A 22550-nucleotide genomic window follows, 5' to 3' on the forward strand; every position below is an offset into this window, starting at 1 on the left:
GAACAAATAGCGAGGTTCCTGTATGGTGCTCTCATCCTAGGTGAGTGTTTTGTTTTAATTTTAGTAAATCTCTCCAGAATGGATGTCTTGGAGGCCCAGTATTTTCCATTCTTCTATTATAAATCACAAAAATGGGCACCAAACTTCTTCAAAATTGTCATGCCTCATCACACATGCACCTCACCTCACAAGCCTGCTATGGTGTTTTGTCTCATGCATGTTGGTTCTTATAATTTACAGCACATTATAAATGGCTGTCGACCCCTTCCAGTTTTCCCATATTTAGGTATGAGTCATGTATCCTAAGGCAAGTTGGTTCATCTGTATGTAAATTTCCCATGCTCTATCATGTTTAGAACCTACACAAGGGGGGTTGCACAGAGGAGTCAGATGGCAGAAAATGAACAAATGAATCCATAAATGATTTCCAGACTCTAATTATTTATTCTCCTACTGCAGATGAAGTACAAGACTCGAAGTTGGATGTAAAATTGTCAAGTTTGTGGCGTATCAGTTACAATTTTAGGCATTTGATAAGACTGTTTTAGAGCAGGGATGGCTAACATTTGTTTCTGTTCTTCTAATTATTTTATTTATTAATTGCTTTGCAAGAGGCATCCCAAAGCAATTTACAGTATTTTTGGAATATTCTAACTTTATGGAAATGCTGTGTTTTTGGAATATGGTTTTTTGGAAAAATTATATTACCCCGATCATTGGCCATTCTGACTTGGGCTGTTCAGAGTTGTAATCCAACAACTTTTGGAGAATGAACACAATGCGCCAGTCGTGTGTTCTCTCATTTGTTCTGACGGTACTCTCTACCTGCGCATCTGTATCATCATAAATATCTGGAAAACCTGCTTTATTATTCTTGTGAATGTAACATACCACGCCAACCTTAGCTTGGTTTGTTTTAGTTTTTTTGTGTTTGTTTCATGAAGTTCTATTTTTTAAAAAGAAAAAGTATGAGCACAATGCGATAACAAAGAATTGTGGGTAATGAAGCAAAGCACATTCTGTAGATTTTTGCAAGGGCCATGTTATCTATTTCTCAGCTGCTGTTCATGGTACAGCCTCTCACATGCACTATAAAGTGAGCCACTTCCTGCCTTGCTCTTGGCAGCTTGAGCAGGGAAGAGCAGCAGATTGAGGTAAAGGGACTGTTACATTGATAGTCCTTTCAGATCATATCACAACCCTGCTAGCAGGAAATGGTAAGAGGAGCTTTCCTGTCCTTTATCCTAGCATCATCGCTTGCAAACGTAAAAACAAGCCTTTTTGTCTGCAGCACAATCAGACCCCAGTGCATTCATCTGAGGTACGTTCAAGTTCTGTATATTTGATCCATCTGAACGCATTATTAGAAGACAGAAACACAGTAGTGTACAGTGATACCTTGGTTCTCAAATGCCTTGGTACTCAAACAACTTGGAACCCAAACACTGCAAACCCGGAAGTAAGTGTTCTGGTTTGCCAACTTTTTCAGAAGCAGAACGTGCTCCATTTTGAGTGTTACGCTGACGATTTAAGTGCCACACTTCCATTTTGAGTGTTACGCTGAGGTCTGTCTGTTTTTGCTATTTATTTAGCGTTTTTGTTTTTGAGGCTCTTTTTCTTTTTTGTTTCTGCGACTGTGTGGAACCCAGTTCAGCTACTGATGGGTTGATTGTGTAACTGCAGTACATTGTTTATTGCTTTCATTTTATGGATTCAATGGTCTTGTTAGGTAGTAAAATTCATCTTAGATTGCTGATTTAGGAGTTGTTTTTAAAAGTCTGGAATGGATTAATCCATTTTTTTTGCACCTTGGTTTTGGAACGCTTTAGTTTTGGAACAGACTTACAGAACGGATTTAAGTTTGAGAACCAAGGTACAACTGTATTCATAATGGTGTCTTCTTTCACAATGGAAACTCTGGGGAACTTCTGACCAGCCAGATATTGTTAGACTCCAACTTCCATCTTTCCCAGCCAGCATTGTCAATGATCAGAGCTGATGGGAGCTGGAGTCCAGCAACATCTGGAGGTCCACAGGTTCAACACCATTGCACTATGTAAATATCTCTATTTGGTGCCAAAATGGAGTTCTTGTAGAGCTCATGTGCACCTGCAGGTATTCTGACATCATTGCAGCAGGGATGGGAAACCTATGATTCTCCAGACGTGATAGAACCTCATTTCTGACCTTTGGCCATGCTGGCTGTGGAGGGTGGGAGTTGTAGTACAACATCATCTGCAGGGTCATAGGCTTTTCCATCTCTGATTCTGACATTTGTGAGAATTGATAACCTGCCCCTTGTCTTTATTTATATTTCTCAACAATTTTTTTAATCCCAGAGGATATCGAAGCCATTTTCTCACTGTGGTCTGGGCTGCCTCTTTCTGGTTCAGCTGAAACCCCAGCTGATCCTTCTCTTGGAGACATGTGTTTTAAGCATGTACAGGCAACTTCACAACTAACCTATTGTAATGCAAGGTTCAGAAAGTTGCTGCCCTTGAAGACCATTTGTAAACTGCATCCTGCGCATTCTTATGGAAATTGTCGTGTGGAGGCACTGCTCCTTCAGCAAGCCTGAAGCCCTCCTTTTGAGAAGCATATGGTTTCTCCATATGCAACACTATGTACATAAGGAAGCACTGGTGTCTCTTTCTGGCCACTTGTTTGTGCATTTTGCAGAGGGTGTGTGTATTTGTATACTAGGCTGGAAGACGTAAATGGAATTATCTGCCCATTGGTGCATGTTGACTGATAGTGCCTTTCCTGCAAGGATGATGATGCCACCCAAGATAATGATTGATTTGATGATGGGGAAGGCTGTGGGAATGTATTTCAGTGTGATGATGCTTAGCTTTTCTGACTTTTGGCCAATTGTACTATTGACCCTGTTACAGGTTGAGTTGAATTTAGGATTGTGACTCGATTATGCTAGTGTTCGTAGTGGCATAACAGTGACAGTCAGACCTGTCCAAGTGGGGAAATACTTATAGAACAATCTCGTCCAAAGATCCCCTGAGTAAAAGGGCCATAACAAGCTTTCCTGTGTTCAGTACAGTTCCACAAAACAGATATTAATACTATACTAAGCTTTACCATTGATCCCTTCACAGGAGACAGTATGGAAGCTACTGCAAAGTTTGACTTCAATGCAACAGGAGAGGATGAACTGAGTTTCCGGGCTGGGGATGTTCTGAAGGTAAGTGAAAACCAAGGTTTCACCCAAGTATTTTCTCTTTTAACACTGTAAGTTCTGCTCAATGCTTATGAGCTTGTATTAACAATCCATCCCATAAGACAGCAAACCCACAACTGGCACTGGTAGATTAGTGGTTCACTGATAATTCCCAGGTTGCATAGTAAAAAGAAAATCCTTCTTAGTCCAAAATTTAAATCTGCATTTCAAAGATGAACAAGAAGAGCAAAGACTCAAAGTAGCACCTTCTACAAGGACATTAAGCAGTCACAAACAATGGAAGAGTTATCCACAAGGAAATCATTTGGGACAATGTGGGCACGGGGGCGGGGGGGTCTTGTTTACCAATGTTCTTTAAACCCTATGACTGCCTTCCCCAACCTAATCCCCCCAAATGTTTTGTACTACAACTCCCATCCCCTCTGACCCTTGGCAATGCTGGCTGGGGCTAATGGGATATATAATCCAACCAGGTTGTGGGAAGGCTGTCCTCTGGAACAGTAACCTAACTGTGAAATATCTCTACTTCACACAAAATGTACATACCAAGTATCAGGCTGTTTTTGAAAAGTGATATGGGTCGCAGCCCTGATGTGGAAAAGATGAAAGAGGCAGGAAGTGTGAGGCCCACTGACAGGAGGAAACCTATCTCCTCACTTCAACCCCTTCTTTAGAAAAATGATCACAAGCCAGCCCTCCATGCACCAGGGAAATTGATTGCTCCAGATACCTCTTTCCAGGAAAGTAAGCATTAGACAGAGGTCGCCTTTAGTATTTTTACCGTTTGAGCATTGGCCCATGGGAAGATAAACAGCTGCATTTATTTTAAGTGATATTTAGTTCAGCCACTGGCATAGCTAATCTAGCTGGTTCCTAGCCACACATATTTTTGGTAGTTTGGCATGAGGTGCCATCACTAAGGTTCACCAGATGATTACGTTGTGGTTATTTCTGTGAAGAGCAAAAATAAAGCGAGATTTTCTACGATGAATGCAGATATATTCATTTACAAAAAATTCTAGCCTGCTTAATGGTTTAAAGGTCTTTATGTGGTGTACGCTATGTACAGTGCAGCACAACATAACAGGAATTATCCTCTGTTGTGTTCCACTGTCTAGGCATTTATACCTGTGTGTGTAAGGAAGTCGAAAGTGCTACCAAATTCAGGAAAAGATTGATGCATGAAGAGGTAGAGCCAAAACACAATGGCCACAATTCAATGCAGGCATCTAGACATTGAAATCAATGGACTTAAGTGCATTTCTCTACATTGACTTGAGCTTGGTAAATCCATGGGCAGTGGAAAACATTAAGTTTCTATTGCCTATAGTGGGCACAAGTTTACAATTCTTTGAATTCTTGTTGGTCCAACCAGCCTTTGGGACTTTTTTGATTCCATGCCTCAGCTGCTTTAGTGCAAGGTCAGCACAAGTAAAGCTGCAGTCTTGCACACACTTACCTTTAAGTCTGTGGGACGTCCTTCCACATAAACATCTATAGGATCTAATGCAGGCATTGCTCTATGGACCAGGGGGCTTTTTTTGGCCGCTCTCCACCCTGTTAGTTAAATGGAAGGATTTGTATTTTCCTGGTGCAGACCACTAAAACCAAAACAACCCATTAAAAAAACTCTCACACAGTTCCTTAAGCCCCCTGTAAGATCTTCAAAGCAGAACTCTTTCATCACAGACATATTAGAAATACACATCCAGATCCCTCCACCATCTGAACAAGTCTGCAGGAATTTGGGCAAAACTAATGAGCACTTCCTCTAATACCTCTGTGTCCTTCTCATAGTTTTCTTTCTTCCAAATGCATGTTTTGCTCCCACAGTGGCTGCTTTTCTGCAAGAGCCCTTGATACCTATCCGGTCTATGATTGTCTTTTCAAATTACTTGCTTTGTTTCCTTTTTTCTTGCGACTGCATTGCCTACCTTTGAAGTCTGGTTCATTTGCTACAGGGATGGATTAATTATTATGCTAACTACATTGCAGAGCAGGATACTACTTGCCAAGTGGGCACCTTTGCAAAGTGGTTTTGCAGTGTGAGAAATGAACCTGTTCTGCTCCCTCTCTCTCTTTTATGGTTCCTAGCAGGCAGTGACTAGGGAGTAGCTGTGTGCCCCTACACACCCACCCAACCTCGTGGCAGCCTTAAAATCCCCGGGCCTGCACCACTTGCAAATCAGAAAATTCTATCTGCTGTACTGAACAGAGGAGGGCCTGAACAGAGGAGGGCCGCTTGTCTCTGTGGCTGAGTGACCATATCTGTGTGCAGGCTGAAAAAGCTATGTTATCAGGCAGGACTGAAGTAGCACTGTAATTAGTCACTAACAAACAGCAGCAACTGTTAAACAAGGAAACCAATTTACTGAGATAGCAAAGTCCAGTGCAGCTGATGAGTCTTGCAGAAGTCTTCCATGCTGGCCAAGTATCTGTATGTGTTTGACTCCTAAAGATGTCTGTATTCTCCCAAGGCGAAGCATTGTTAAGGCATCAAATGAAGCATAAACTGAAAGTCCTACAAGTCTAAGACCCTATACATACCACTTTAAGGAGAAGGGTTATCGCCCCTTGAACCATTTTTTCAGCAATTACGGTAACCAATCAGTGTCTGGGAAAGGTTTCACAGCCTGCTTCCTAATTTGGATAGGTTCCAGCTAGGACATGTTTTGAGGACATGTCCTCAACACCCCCACTCTGCCTTTATTTTGGGAACCTTGCTTCTATTACTGGAGTTGCATCCTTGTATCTTGTGAACACTTCAGCACCCTTCATACATTTTATTGTGTTATACAAGGGGCAGCAGGGTTACACCATTGCCGCTACCACCATCCATGGACATCTGCAAGAGCAGAGCCTGAGCATTTATACCTCTACATGGGTAGGTTCTTGTAGGAGCCGGAATCCCATCTCCTAGGGAAGCCCAGGTATGTAGAGATCTAAGTGCATGGGCTTTCCACCTGCAGACATTCACACTGAATGTGTAAACACTGAGGATGGGAGATGTCATGCATCCTCTGCAGCAGGGACAATAGTGCATCTCCACTGTCCCTTGACTGGGTAGAGCACACTTCGCATGCAAACTGCATGAACTGGGCTCTCAGTCAGGCACAGTGGCTTTGCCATATCATTTCTATAAGGCAGGTATGGTGAACCTTTTGGTCCTTGGGTGCTGCTGAACTACAACTTCCATCAGCCTAAGCAAGCATAGCCATGGATGGTAGGAGTTGTAATTCAGCAACACCTGGAGGGCCAGTTTTCCCACACCTGCTCTAAGGAGAGAAAATTGAGGTTTTTCCCAAAGAACTGCTGAAGCTTGGTTCAGAACCTTGCGGGCAAGTTGACAAATGTCTAACAGTGGGGCGTGTGCCAGGAGGGGGACATTTAAAACCCGGGTAGCATAAGAGCTATATGTCCTTTAAACTAATACTGACTCTCCTTTTGGTGCATAGATTTTAAGCTCTAAGGAAGAGTGGTACAAGGCTGAGCTGAATAGTTATGAAGGATATGTCCCAAAGAATTTCATAGATTTTCACAGTCCCAGGTAAGTATGTCAACTCTTCTAGGTGTTTAGCTTGAGTGTGTCCTTGTACACTGCGGTCCTGATGAAAGTCAGGGGTGAGGGTGTTCCTAGAATTAACATTTTGAAAACTCCTGCTAGACACGCAATTAAAGCGATGTTTATTTTGATCTTCAGCCCTGTGCACCTGCTCCATTGTAAAAAGAGGATTTATTGTGTGCATGAGGCAGAGAGGGACATTTCAGTCATTTGTTAAGTGCAGGATCCTGCTTTAGCAGTCCTTAAGTAAATTATGGTTTGCACCAAAGGTGCTAATTAAACCACGTTCACAGTGCCCAGGCATAAACTTCTCAGCCTCTTGTGCTCATATGCTGTGGTACCATATGCAAGTTTATTATCCTTCTCTGCAGATTTAAAGACAACAGTGACAATCAAACTACTTTGCATCCTTTTTATATAAAAAAGCTTTCCCCCCCCCCTAAAGTACTGTGTTGTAGCACAGAGTACACCTGGTGGCTTGACTTCAGTAGACTACATGCGTGGCAGTGCAGACTTCTAAATAATTATTGGCATATTATTAACCTGGAGCAGGTGTGCGAGGAACAATGTTTGTAGGCTCTGGGGGATTGTCGTTGGCTTGTATGTGTTGCACCACTGGCCCCTGCTGGATGGAACCAAAAGGAACTATTTGTATGGAGCAGTTCCATCTGCTGGCAGCTGAAGGGTGAGAACTCAAAAAACAAAATGCAGGCCTATATTTTATTTCATTTTTAGACAAAATTCATCCATTTTTCTCTTGCAAGTACCTGTGCCTTGGGTTGTACGTTAGGGTGATATAAACTCAGTTCTATGAGCCTTCTGAACTGTGAGACTCTACACATGAATCTAAGGATCTGATATAGAGGGGCATACTACATATAGTCATGACATTTAACAATAGGAATGGCATACTTCCATTTTCTGAGCTTTGAAACACTGTGAATATAGAGGGGCATACTACATACAGTCATGACATTTAACAATAGGAATGGCATACTTCCATTTTCTGAGCTTTGAAACACTGTGGATGTTGAAACCCTTGAATTAATGCCCCCCTCTCTGGATGGTCATGTGTATAGCATATGCCAGCCCCACAACATGCAGGGGCCCACCTGCTCATTCTGGTGAGTGGGGCCCTGGACTTCTGCCCCTATGCCCTGCCCTGGTGTCATCGCATTTCTTGATCTTTGTGAAAGCAGCACATGAAGGAATTTGGGGTTTCCAAAATAGGGGTGCATTTACTTATTTTTACTCAGTTTTTCCTTTAGCAAATAGCTGGGCTATTCTATTTCAGAATCAGTCATGTGGCATTTTCTACCATTGTACCCTCTTCTCTTTACTTGGCTCACTGTAAATTTTCTCTTCAATTTTTCCCCCTTTATCACTTCTTTCTTTACTTCTTTCTTTCTCTGTCTCTCTTTTTCACCACCTACATTCATCTCCATGAATGCAATCTGTTGCACTTTTCAGCTGGTTCCATGAAGACGTATCCCGCCATAAGGCAGAGAATATGCTCAGGGGCAACAAAGTGGGCTCCTTCATCGTCCGAGGTACTCAGAACCGTCCAGGCGACTTCTCCATCTCTGTCAGGTACTTGTGCTTTGTAGCCTTCTTACCTACCTTTTAGGAAAGACTGGCGTTTGGGACTGAGGAGGTCTCCCTCCAGCTGGCATCTTTAAACAGGCCTGTTTTCTGTTTCTCTGTATGAAGATCTGTTTAATTACGAATCTGTTATCCTGCTATCTGCTTCCAACGAGGCCTGACAGAATAGCTTACAATATAAAAACATCAGCCAATCAAATATATAAATGATGCAATCCTTTACTTATTCAGAGAGCCAACCAGGGAGTCAGGCGACTGGTCTGGAGACCTCCAGTCCTGTGACTGAAATGTCTAGGTCTGAAGGTGTATTGGGGTCACTGGCAGTATGGTCTTCTGTTGGGGGTCCTGCTTCTCCTCCTCCTCTTCCTCCAAGGTAGCTCTGTTTCCAGACCTGAGAAGGACTGAACCCTGACATGCAGCTACCCACTGCAGCTCTAGCGCTCAAGCAGAGCTCAACCTATACCAGACCCCACACCTTATTTCCCCTCCTATTTTTGTAGCTGTTCTTTTATGTTCACACAATGGCATCGACATCAAAACAGCAGCTTGTATTCCCCACCCCCTTTAATACAGATTTACACTTTGCAGGGGAAATCCAGTAAATTAAAAGTCCTGCTGCTAATGTTTGCGGAAATGAATCATTTGCAGTATTACAACTTGATGGGGAAGTATCCTATATTTCTGAGAGAACTTGGTTGGAGAAGGAGGCTCTCATGCTGGCTGCAAGTCATCTGTAGTTTGCTAAGGATAGTAGTAATTGCAGCGAGGGGTAAACTTTCCTTATTTTTACTATTGTTTAGTAAATTTGTATACTACGCTTCACCTGAAGATCACAGGGCAGTTCGCAAAATAAAAATACAAAATGAGAGCACAGAATACACAATAAAGCAAGAAACAAACAAACCACTGCAAGGCCATCTTGCCCTGAGAGGGAGAGAAGCTACAACAGCCTGGAGAGCTCTCAGTAGTTTACCTGAGGTGGCCTCTCCCTCCCGCAGGATCACCACAAAGCTGCCTAAGGAACCATCTTGCCCTGGGAGAAAGAGAGATTTTGTGTTTGTTTGTTTTTTCCAAAAAAAGAGCCCTCCACCCCACCGCAGCTCTCCAAGACATATATAAATAAATGATAAATCAAAAAAGATCAGCAGCCTTCTTGCCCAGTATGGACCTTATAGTCCTGGCTTGCATGCTGAAATGTTTTTTTCTCTCAGCCTCCCTCCCTCCTTCCCCACTCCACCACAGCCATCCTTTTGTAATTGAAAACAGAGCACAGCATCTCTCAAAAGTGGCTGTGTGATGCTTCCTCTTTCCCAGGTAGACCATTATTCCATCTTTTCAAATGTTTATGAGTTGCCTCTTTGCCAAAGCACACAACATGACTTCCAACAATAAAACCAAAAGGAAATGAAACATAAAACAATAACAGGTAAATAGCAACCATCTCTACAGTAGCAGCACGAAGCCCTCTTTGAAATAACAGCCAATCAATCAAGCTAACGACATACAGGCTGAAATAAACGTAATGTTATTTCAGCCTGTACAACATACAAATATATAACAAGCTGGGACATGGAGCAGAACCACCCCATTAAATCAGAGGTGGGAACCTTGAGTCCCTCCAGACATTGTTGGGGTATGTACACATTACCATTTATTTTGGCTCCAGTGGGCTCCCACTGCCAGTGTGTGAAACTGAGGCATGTGACACTAGCCCCAAGCCATCTGTAGATTTTTGAGAAATACTGTTCACAGTATCAAATGATCAGCCTAAGCAAGAAGACTCCCATAGCCGTTGCCTTTGGACAAATTATTTTAGTTATTGATTTACTACATTTATTCATTTGTTCAAGGAGCTTGAGGCATCATACTCCTCCATATGATCTTCACAGCAGCCTGTACAAAGCAGAGCCTGGATAGCTCAGTTGGTTAGAGCGTGGTGCTGATAACGCCAAGGTTGCAGGTTTGATCCCTGGATGGGACAGCTGCATATTCTTGCATTGCAGCAGGTTGGACTAGATGGTCCTCAGAATCCCTTCTATGATATTTCTATGATTAGGTTGAGAGATAGTGACTGACCCAAGGTCACCCACAAAGCTTCATGGCTTAGAGGAGATTTAAACCCTGGTCTCCCAGATCCTAGTCCAGCACTCTTAACCATACTGGCTTAGACACTGTCAGGCAGCAACTTAAAACAGGAAGAAAGCGATGTGGGTGGGAACCTGACTTTGCCTACTGACTTGCTGGAGGCAGGTAAACAAGCACAAGACAAAACTGGCAGCAATTCAAATGATAGGGAGCAGTTCAGTTGCTTCACTCGCTCTTAGGCTACTCCTTCAGCTGCTTTAGCAACAGGCATTGAGAGAAGCTTAAAACAGGGAGGAGCCCAGAGTAGCATCCCACCAACAGCAAAGTATGGATGGCCAGTGGGTGGTCCTGCCCCAGGCACTTTCAAGCTGGGTTTGGCCTAACCTGCATGTGCTCTGCCACTGAGCTATGGTTCCTCCAAGTGAGGTCACCTTATTCTCAAATATGACCAAACTGAGGGAAGAGCAGGGACTTTCCTTCCTGCATTTGGCAATGCAGAAACCATGAAGATAGTTTCCTTCTGCCCTGACCTTTTACAACAGGGTTGGGGAAGCTCCTCCCACCTCAAGGCTGCATTCGCTTCTGGACAACCTTCTGAGGGCCACATGCCAATGATGAGAGGAGCACCAGAAGCATGAGTGGTTGAAGCAGCAAATGGAAAGTATTGCTTTGTACAATCGGCTAGTTTCTACATGGACACACCCATCTCTATCCTCCATCCCAACAAGCAAGAGGCATTATCAGAGTTCAAGGAGACATTCCAGGCAGGCAAAAGCACTCAAGGAGGGTATGAAGTAGGAGCCAGTGAGGGGCATGGCCTGGGGGGAGAGTCCTGAGGGCCAAACAAATAGAGTGCAAGGCTGCATTATCCACTGGGCCTGAAGTTCCCCATCCCTGTTTAGCGAGTACCCTTACACAAAAAGGCTGTGGTTTATCCTTCATCCTTCTCTGTTGGGCCAGGCATCATACATGCTATTCATGGGAGCACTGATGCTTGTGTTAGTGGGCTTCATATTGGCCATTGGTTTAGACTGACTTGTATTACATTGGTTTAGCTATATTAGAACAACAGATGCCTAGGAAGTTACTGCCCCATCATGTCTCCTCTGGTGATGGATGTTAATTCAAAATTGCCTTGATGATTTGTGTGATTAAATATTTAGTAAGAGGGCCTGACTGACCATTTTCATTAATACAGCACCATTGCTCTTCATAAAGGCCTTTCATAGGCCTCTAAATGCTAAGGATTTTAAGCATAGCTTTAGTGCTCTATCCCATGCTGGTTTCTGCCAGCGTTGGAAGCATTTTCACAACTGCTCCAAAGACTGCTTTACATCCCAAATGTTTCCTTTCTAAATGTCATTAAAGTAGGATACAAAACAAAACAAAACCATTTAAAAATTAAATGAGTGGGAATGAGACTGTTGTCAAATGTTTTGTTTTCTCCCTTTGGTACCCAGACATGAAGAGAACGTACAACACTTTAAAGTGATGAGGGACCCAAAGGGCAACTACTTTTTGTGGAGCGAAAAGTTCCTGTCACTAAATAAACTTGTGGAATTCTACAAGACTTCTTCCATCTCCAGACACGCGCAGATCTTCCTGCGGGACGAGACCCAGAAAGAACAGCAGGTAAATCTCAAGGAGCTCTGTTTTTACCAAGCCAAGGTGAATGAGTACATATGAAGCAGAAGCATGTCATTAGGAGTCCTAATGGTCTTTCCCCATGAGACAAACTTGTGCCCAATCCCACCTTTTCTTTTCTTTTTTTGTTAGTTTTAATGTTATAAAAATCAATTGATTTTTATGGAGACATTTATAAGTGAACCAGGAAGTGACCTTTCCAGACCAAGCAATGTAGTAAAATTGATGAAATTTGACAATGAGCATGACTGGGACGGCTTGCCTAAAAATAAAGGTCTTCAATGGAATAGAAGGTGGGGACTATGGTGGAACTATGGGAAGAGCATTCATGCTGGTTCATTGAAAGGATACACTTTTTGCTGAAGCCGAACATCTCATTTCACTGCCTCTTTTGATTTATTTTACTCCTAACAGCAATCTACACAGAATGCAAGGGAGGCCTTGAGGTCGGAAACAAGAGGCATGGTTTTAAGCATAGTGATAAAAAAAACAAACCCAGAATGAATGGAGCACTGAAAGGAGGAGAGAGATGTCACATCCACACCACACATTGAAACACATTTATACCACCTTAATAATCAAGGAAAATCCTAGAAACTGTAGTTTGCTAAGGGTGCTTAAAATGTATGGTGTGGGTGTGACCAGAGCGCAAAAGGTAACCCTGGGATGTAGGTAGATCCCACGTTGCTAGCAGCTTGTTTCAGTCTGTGCCAGAAGAACAAAGAAACGACAGGTCACAGGTTGTAAACCATTACTCACAGTGCCGTACTGAGAAGGAGGAGGTACGGTAACTACAGTAACCAGAGAGCCCTGCTTAACCAGGATGTGGACTCTGATATTAAATTACCAGGATGTGAATGCTGAGGCAAAGCAGAAAATAGATTGTGCCCACAATAGCAAGGAAGTTTTGTAACCCACATTGTGCAGGGAGGAACACTTCCTTATCCTCTTTGAAGAGAAGCAATGACACACCTGGCAGAGAGGATCATGTTGCTGACCTCTTTCCAGCCAGTTATATATCCATTTTTAAAAGACTGTCTTGGAAAGTAAAGAAGTGTGTTTGTGTGAAAGGACGGGTAAATGGCATCAAGTATTTGCATCAGGGATTATTCAGTTAGAAAAGAAGCATGAAAGCATCTGACAGGGATCTTCTTTGGCGATCACTCGTCGCTGAGTAAGATTGTCTTCCATAAACACGGTTTTAACAATGAGTCCGTAAGTGACTGTGGAGGCCAATTCTGGATCCACACATCCTTCCACAGTGGGGACATTGGTTTCTGGGTGGGAGTTGATCACAGTGTGAATTTGGCAAGCGTGCCTTCCTCTTAGCACGTTTCTCCCTTGCGTCCTGAGTTTGAATGTCGGAACTCATCCCAGACCACACGCTGCACCTGCCCTGCTTTGCAGTCTCCTCAAGTGTCTTTGCTTGGCTAGAATACATCCTTGAACTTTGAGAATGCTTCTTATTTGCCAGGATGGAGGACAGCAAGGGGTGTGTGAGTGGAAACAATCCTGGTGTACAATCCTAGCTCTACCTCTCTTTTAAATCAGAACCAGTGAAGGCGGTGATTGTCGTGTGTGAGTGTATGGAGGCAGTTGGAGGATGGATGGCGGCGAACAGAGTGAGGTTGAATCCTGACAAGACAGAAGTACTGTTTTGCAGGACAGGGGGCGGGCAGGTGTGGAGGACTCCCTGGTCCTGAATGGGGTAACTGTGCCCCTGAAGGACCAGGTGCACAGCCCGGGAGTCATTTTGGACTCACAGCTGTCCATGGAGGCACAGGTCGATTCTTTGTCCAGGGCAGCTGTCTACCAGCTCCATCTGGTACACTGGCTGTGACCCTACCTGCCCACAGACTGTCTCGACAGAGTGGTGCATGCTCTGGCTAACTCCCGCTTGGACTACTGCAACACGCTCTATGTGGGGCTACCTTTAAAGGTGACTCAGAAACTACAATTAATCCAGAATGCGGCAGCTAGACTGGTGACTAGGAATGTCCACCAAGACCATATAACACCATTTCTGAAAGACCTACATTGGCTCCCAGTACGTTTCTGAGCACAATTCAAAGTGTTGGTGCTGACCTTTAAAGCCCTAAACGGCTTCAGCTCAGTATACCTGAGGGAGTGTCTCCACCCCCATCATTCGGCCCAGACACTGAGGTCCAGCTCTGAGGGTCTTCTGGCGGTTCCCTCACTGCAAGAAGTGAGGTTACAGGAAACAAGGCAGAGGGCCTTCTCGGTAGCAGTGCCTGCCCTGTGGAACACCCTCCCATCAGATTTCAAGGAAATAAACAACTATCTGATGTTTAAAATACATCTGAAGGCAACCCTGTTTAGAGAAATTTTTAATGTTTGATGTTTTATCGTGTTTTTAATATTATGTTGGGAGCAATCCAGAGTGGCTGGGCAAACTCAGCCAGATGGACAGTGTATAAATAAATTATTATTATTATTATTATTATTATTATTATTATTATTATTATGTTTGTTTTAAAGGTAAAACTAACATTCATTGCTCTTCCCAGCACTGGCATGTGGCCCTCAGAAGGTTGGCCAGAAACGAATGTGGCCCTTGTTTACCCAGCTCTAGCCAGTAAGAGACAGTGTTGGGGCTGAGGGATTTTTTCATACGAAGAATACTCTAAAATGGAAAGGGTATGAAAAAATCTTAATTGAGGGATGGAAAATTGTAGGAAGACTAGCATTTTTGTCTTATCCTGCTATGGCTGTATGCTAATGCAATAAAAGGTTTGATTGATTGACAGTGATTTGGGAGAGAATGTCATACAGACAACACAGGAAGCTTACTATCCACATTAGAACAGAGGATCTCTGTGCCTCCTTTTTGTACCTGGCAACCCATCCTCCGCATTTGCCTTAAACCATTTTTGCTTCCTTCATTTTGTATTGCAAATAAAAAGCCTATGTGAATCTGAACTGCCAATTTGCATTACAAAAGCATCTTTATCCGCTATCTCTTCTGCATTGGCAAGGATCCCTGGCTAGCATAAACAGAGCAAGAGAGGCTCAAAGGTGATTTAAACCTCAAGTGTGAAAACACCAGGAAGCAAAGCTGACAGCTGGCACAACCAACATATACATAAATTAAAGGACAGGGGTCTTTCTTTCTGACACCACTGTTGTATATGCTTGTTAGGATTGCAGGAGCTGTAGAAATATTGGCAGATCGAGTTTCAAAGACAAATTAAGCCTAAAAAGCTTAATTTTAAAACACAGTCAAATCACTAATGATTAAGATTCCTGAAGCTCTCTGTGTGTGATTAAACCCTATGAAAAATGCCAGAGTTTTCCAAAGAGTTAAATATGCCACAACTTGCAAAAAAAGATGAGCGTAAAAACTATTATTAAAAAATTAAATCTAACAATTGACCATGGCTTTGTGGTGAATCTGTGCCATGTCTTTAGAGAAATGAGTCTCCTTTGCACATGTTTATTACATAAACTGCCTGCCATGTAAAATATTAAGTTTTATATATGCACACACATAAACGTACACATGTGTCCATTGTATGTGTGTAGATTATTGGGGTTCTCCATCCAAGATGCTGATCAGGTCTCCACCTCCTTAACTTTAGTAAAGCAGTATTACCTATTGTTTCTAGTATCAAGGGGGCAGTAAAGGGTCTGAACATGTCAGATTTCTCAGCACAAGGTCTCAGATAAGCTACAGCTATGAATGTTTTTGGACACTATCTCATGCTCTAGACACGACTATAAATGAGGCGAGGGACAAAAAAACAACAACAGCAGAATGAATACATTCCTTTGAGTGGTGCCCAATGGTGTCAATAGTAACTGTCAGGATAGTGATGAATATCCATGCCTTAAGAAAATGGAATGTGTGGAAGATAAGGTGCCAATCACACGCAAAGGGGATGGGAATGGTTCTGAGTTATCCCTTTGTGATATGAAGCCCTTATCTGGAAGCACTCTGGGAAAGAATACCTAGAAGGACGAACAAAACGTAACAGGATAAACCTCTTTCTTTCCAGGAAGCCGCTGTATGGAACCTGGCCAAAAAGACACAGGAAGTGCTTCACCTGAATGGAGGACATGGGAAAGAAGCAGGAGCATCAGGGCATAACAAAGATGTGGATCAATCAGCATCTTGGCAGCATAAGCAGGTAACAGAAAGAGCTGGACCTGAGTTGCTCTGTCCTGCTTGCAGACTTCCCATAGACATCTGGCTAGGCACTCCAAGGCTGCATATGCACCGTAACTTTAAACAACATTCAAAACATATCCCCACTTCACAAACTAATCTGGGAACTGCAGTTTACCCATCACAGAACTACAACTTCCAGCACCCTTTAACAAATGACAGCTCCCATTATTCTTTTTTGGAGGAGAAATGCGCTTCTTAAGTGCTTTAAAGCTATAGTGTTTACATAGCGTTCCCCCCCCCCCCCGGCTCTTCTCCAGGTTGTCCATGTGGCAGCAATTAGAAGAATGCATGTAAAAGAAATATCTGAGAATCCTATCTGATCTGGGGGGAGGGGAGGAAAGTCACGTACTGGAGAAAGCTGGAAATACTGCAACTTAGAATGTTCCAAGGAAAGGCTGTTCTTATAACAGAGTAAACATGCCCTAAACTACGCTATGTGTACACAAGACAAGAGTGGCCTCTATTCAAGGATGGAGGCTATATCTCATCAAAAACAACCATGCTAACTATATATGAGTCATATGTCTGACATCAAGCAGAAACGTGAACTACACACACACCTGGTTTAAAGTCAAACTGATTTTGACTCACTCTTAACATCTCTAGTGGGGAACAATTGACATACATATCTGCACTGAGTCGCACTGACCTTTTGTGCTGGCTGAAAGGCAGGTAAGACACCTTCAGGGGCAGTTTGAAATGTTACATTTAGTAAGAGGAAATTGGAAAATACTTCCAGTGCTACAAACAATAATCTTAGCAGTTCTAAAGGGCAGTAGTTATTTTATGGACAACAGAGCCTGCCTGCCTGCCTGCCTTCAGTACGGCTTTCATCAGCCTGGTGCCCCCCAGTTGTTTTGGGCTACAACTCCCATCAGCCACAGCCCAGCATAGTTGTGCTGGCTAGGGCTGATGGGAGTTATAGTCAAAAACATCTGGAAGGTACTGGGTTGGTAAAAGCTGGATAGGTGTAAACAACAAACCTTCCTGACAAAAGCTTTACTCCAAATTGGCCAATACATTTGACACAGTAATGGATCGTGCCACACCTCTGCCTCCCACACAGTGCAATAGTACAGGCATCTAATAAGTGGCATTTGATAAAGCTGATGTAAGACGCTGCTCAGTGCTGGCCCAGGACATTTTTCTGCCTAAGGCAAAAGCAAAATGCAGTGAACTGCAGTGTAGACAAGCATTTTGCACAGAGGTGGAAGTGTTTGCAGCCTCAAAGAAAAATAGGAACAGCATTTCCAGTTGTCCAGTTTAAAAATAAAATAAAATAACCAGGCACAAAAACTCAATGCCAGTCACTACATAAATGTTCCATTGTGTGACAGAAATTGTAATAAATGCCTTGTACACATCACTGGTTACTCCAGTGTCCTCCCGCTGCTGGTGTTTGAAGCTGAGTACGCATGACAGTACGCATGACATTGGCCACAATTCATACGTACTCTACAGTCTCTTGAGAAATTTTCCTGCTTCCATCCAATTTGAAAACATAAGACACATTCACTTTGAAATTAAGCCCAGGTGTGTACATTTGAGACAGCCATGGCACATGTGCAGATGACAGCTTCATAAAAGGAGTACATGGCGGGGGCAGGGAGTAGCAGATGCAGGGAAACCAAACAGGTAATGCACATCGGCTGAGGACTTTCTTTCCCTCTCTCTGGTGTGTGCAAAAAAAGTGCTAATATGACTTGCAAAACAGCAGGAGGAAACAATCTCACTGTGTTTTAAGCCACCAGTGTGTACATAGCCAAAGTGTTTCCTGTTCAGTAGGTAACTATGAAAGTATCAGATCCCCAATAGAACAGATTCATCATTATCTTATTCTCTTTACATTCTAGGACCGACGTGGCAGGAGTCTGGACATTAAAGATACGTCTCAGAGCCAAAGACACCATGGAGAAGCGAGTGGGCCATCTGTGTTCCGGAGACACACCGATCCAGCACAGCAACCACAGGTATGGCAGGTACCTGTCTTTCTTGAGAGGCAGAGTCTAGATCTAGGGGAATGTGAGGCATGTTTCTATTCAAAGAGCAAGACTACATGTATTATTCTGCATATGCCACTTCGAAATAAAAGTTATGCTAAACTTTTATGCAAGTTAAGGAACTTGGTTCTCTTGTTAGATCCTTGGTGGGAAAGGAGTAGAAACATCACTTTATTTTTAGATATAGCTGTGACATTTTAAATAGTTTACACTGTACAAAGTTCCTTACATATTTTTTTATTATTATTTTGTAAAAAGACAGCCTGAGTCCATGGTCAACCAAGAAAAAAGGGGGAAACCATAAGAAATACAAAGGTATCGGGGAACTGATGGCTATCTAGGACAAGTGTCTTATTTTCCCCAAAACAAAATATTTCATTTGCTGGGTATGTCTATGCAACATGTGCAACCTTGAAGGAGGATGTGCACTCTGCTCAACAAATGAGACTCAACCACTCCCATACTTATTGTGCAAATATAGCTAGTTGGAAAGACCATCAGTGGTTTGGTGGGGGCATGTTATGCTACAGCTGACACTTTCTTTTGTCTTCCTCTGTTATTAGCGAACACAATGGGTCCGTGCCTTGTATGACTTTGAGGCAGTGGAGCAAGATGAGCTAGGTTTCTACGTTGGAGATGTCATTGAAGTCCTGGACAACTCTGATGCATTCTGGTGGAAAGGCTCTTTACATGGAAAATTGGGTCTCTTTCCTGCCAACTATGTAGGGCCAATGTCCTGGTAAATTTACATGGTTTGTGACTGTCTCTGTTTTAATGAGAATACACCATCTTATCAATACCTTTTATGCGCAATCATAGCACCAACTATTCAGCACTCAATATTAAAAGAGCTTATGCCCTTTTAATTTTTTGTTCTTAATGGTAGCAAGAGTCTTAGGTTGTCTAAAAGAGCTCACTTAGCTTCCTATGAACTGTGTTTCATTTCACAGATCTACGTTAACATGCATCTTTCTTTCAGTGGCTATTTCTTAGGCAATTCTTCAGAGAAAGTTTTGGTTTCACCTCAAGTACCCTGTGCACCATTCCCAACTTCATAGCTGTTCTACTGCCACAGCTGAACTATGAAACTTCATGTCAATTGGGTACAGTTCTGTCTTCTAAGAATGTATACAGATGTACATAATTTGAGCTTTTTATGTCACCATCTTGAGTTTAGAGACCAGGCAGTCATGTGTTTCATATGGAAAGTGCATCATGTACAACTCTGATTGTATCCTCCTTCGAACAGCTTTTCAACTATTTTATAATTTATTGTTTGCTTTTAATTTTTAAAAAGTGGATGAAGGTATGTTTAACTTTATAAGTGTACATACAGTGCTTGAATTTTATTTATTTTTTTAACTTCAGACTGCTCACCTGAAACATAGGAAGAAGCCAGGCAAAAGAATGAAGCGGTGTTCAGTTCACAGATCAGTACACCTGTCATTTGCATTTCAAATTCAGGAAAAAGCACGCCCAGTGGGGGGAAATGCAGTGCAACTCCTGTTTTTGTTTTGTTCTGGGTATGTATTTACATACCCTGATTCCCCTTTATTGTAAGATTATAAAATTCCCAAGTAAGAAATTTTTGTATTATTGTTCTCTAGTTTGGTTGCCCTTTCAGACTGTTGCAAAGGTGTATATGCATGCTTACTTTGTTCAGCAATTCATCATCTGAGAACACTGCAATTCTGTTGTCTTGGACTGGACTTGTGATTTGCTGTTGCTGTTTTGTGTTTACCAGTAATTTGGATTGGGCTTGGGCTTCCCTAGTACTAGCTAGAGATAAAAAAAAAGCTCTTCTTCACAGAGCTCTTCTCAGCAGTCAGCAGCAGGAGCCCCATTTCTGTGGAGCAATTTATATTGCGGCCATTTGGTTTAAGGCCATTTGATGTACCATCACCATTGTCTCAATAACCATGTGGATCCACATAAAGACATAGGCCCATTCCATATGGCAAATGTGTATTGGTTTTCTACCAGTTGGTGGTGGCTTGATCCATTAAGGCTTCTCTTGGTTCATTTGTCATGCTAAGCCAAACCATGGTATGGTGCAAGCATGAGAGCTATGGGGCATGATATTGTGGTTGCTTTGCTCTTCCCCAGTCAATCTACTGCTATGCTGAGCTAAACCACAGCTTGGTTCTGCATGTTGTCCAAATCATGAGTTCTGACAAAGGTTTTTCTTTTCTGGAAGGACTCATGCCCATGGCTGTTTGGGTTAGCATGGTGTACAAGCAAGGCCATTATCTTTAGCTGTTGCCTGTTAGGTGGGGTTGCCGTATTTTGAGGAGCAAAAAAGAGGACGCTATGACGGCCATTCAAAGCAAATAAATGCAATTTGTCTTGAATTTTACCCCTGAAAAAGAGGGTGTGTCCTGGAAAAAGAAGACACATGGCAACCCTACTTAGGTGACAATAATCCAACTACATCCCAGAATCCATAGCCCTGCCTTTTTTTGTGTGTGAAGACAAACTATGTACTTGCTGTCAAAAAAGATTTTAGTGTTATATTATTTCTATCTGTTGGAGTGCTGCAGAAGGGGCTACTCCGTAATCCTGAGAATGTATAAAGTTATACTCATTAAAAATATATTGAGTTTCTATTACTTTGAATAAAGATGGTTATTTAGCAGTACTGAAACAAAGAGGCAAATATACAACCAAAGGGCAACTGGGGTTGTCATAAGTACAATAAAAAAATAAGTTTAAAAATCCTAAAACCTGAAGTACAGTAATTGTGCATCTTAGCTGAAATTTAGCTAATTGTGTTCACCCAATCATATCATTCAGTTCAGGAAGTAATAATTAAGTGTTAAGCTATTATTTCATTTGAAATTAAAAAATCAGCTAGCAAAACCATGCCAGTTCCTAATGAAATTGACATACCCGTTGTCAGTCTAAGCAAACAGAAGTAAAATCAGGTGATTCCCACCCCACACCCAGCACTCACAACTAAAGCTTAAGTACATACTGCTATGGTCAGATTTGTAATGTTGCTTACCCTTCAGCAGCAAACATGAAAGAAATGTTTTGTTTATAGAACTTTCCTCCAACAGCAATGACAGTATGTGAGTTATATAAAGTAGATATCTTCAACCTCATCATCCACGGGACTGAAGACCCACTTTAAACCCAAACATGCATTTTGGGACCTATTTCTCCATCTTTTACAATATATTTACATGGTTGCAACCCACCTTGGCTCAGGCCAGACTCACTAGTGAGTCACAAGCCACCACTTGAAGACCAGTGACACACAATGTATAAGAGCTGAGGGAGTACATGGGAATGAAAGGGAATTTTCCTCACAGGAACGAGATGCCAAAGCTAGTAAGAAAGTGCTAATTCTTTTAATAGTAAGTGAAGGTTTGGTTAAAGCACAGGTTGTTAAGTATTGCTCTCAGCTGGGTTGTTCTTGAGACTACCTTTTTGCCCTTGGAATGATAGAAATCCATACTTTCATTTACAGGGTCCCTGTGGTTAATAAAAAGGAATTAAATGAAAGCTTTAATGTTAAAGGAGACTCCAACGCTATTGTGTGCTGCCAGTAGAGTAATACTTCTCTCACAGTCGGGCACAGGGGGGAAATGGAGTCCTTCTGCAGCTTGCTTGCGGTGCTACAGAGCCACAATGCAGGAATGCCAACTTAAATATAAAATATTGGGGGAGGGGAAGGTAGTGCTTTTTTTCTTAAAAAAATATATGTTCAGGGATTCTCTCATTTTGACTCAAGAAAATCACTATTTTATAGTTCAAATCGGGATAAATAAATACAGTAAATGGACAAAAGTACAAAAATTCACAAAATGTTTAGGGGTATGTGTACCCCTGCATACCCCCCAGGAAAAAAGCACTGGAGGTAGGTATGCCTTGTCCCGTATAAACAATTACAAGACACAGTGCACACATACACCAGTTGAATAGTAATCCCCATCAACTTTGAGGGGCAGCAGACCCCCTCAAATACTTTATGGGGGTGGTGAGGGGACCTCAGCCCCTAGGAGTTGGCTCCTATGCCACAAACTTGGGCCCTGTGTGCACTATTTATTTAAAGCAGTATCATAAATAGTTATGGCTTCTCCCAAAGAATCCTGGTGCTGAGGGTTATTAGAAGGCCCCCATCACCCTTTACGGAGCTACAGTTCCCTAGGGAGAGGGATTGGTTGTAAAGAACTCTGAGAATGGAAGCGCTGTGAGGGGGAATAGGGGTCCCCTAACAACTCTCAGCACCCTTAACAAACTACAGTTCCCAAGATTCTTTGGGGGAAGAAG

General features: G+C 42.4%; 1 protein-coding gene across 4 annotated transcripts in view; it reads left to right on the forward strand.

Annotated features, from left to right (window-relative positions):
- Positions 1–20881, forward strand: part of GRAP2 (GRB2 related adaptor protein 2) — a 48406-nt gene extending 27525 nt beyond the window's left edge. For 2 of the 4 annotated variants that reach the window (XM_083701803.1, XM_083701802.1), the window contains exons 2-8: positions 3111–3196; positions 6649–6740; positions 8226–8345; positions 11903–12074; positions 16103–16234; positions 18129–18245; positions 18839–20881. In XM_083701803.1, the coding sequence (XP_083557929.1) occupies positions 3119–3196; positions 6649–6740; positions 8226–8345; positions 11903–12074; positions 16103–16234; positions 18129–18245; positions 18839–19018 (891 nt within the window). In that variant the 5' untranslated portion in view covers positions 3111–3118 and the 3' untranslated portion in view covers positions 19019–20881. Of the gene's footprint in view, positions 1–1299; positions 1322–3108; positions 3197–6648; positions 6741–8225; positions 8346–11902; positions 12075–16102; positions 16235–18128; positions 18246–18838 lie in introns of those variants that run through there. The other 2 variants (XM_083701805.1, XM_083701804.1) reach the window with 2 other exon arrangements.
- The last annotated feature ends 1669 nt before the right edge of the window (positions 20882–22550 follow it).

This window comes from Podarcis gaigeae (genome assembly GCF_964106915.1).
Source record: "Podarcis gaigeae genome assembly, chromosome: 10".
Taxonomy (NCBI): domain Eukaryota; kingdom Metazoa; phylum Chordata; class Lepidosauria; order Squamata; family Lacertidae; genus Podarcis; species Podarcis gaigeae.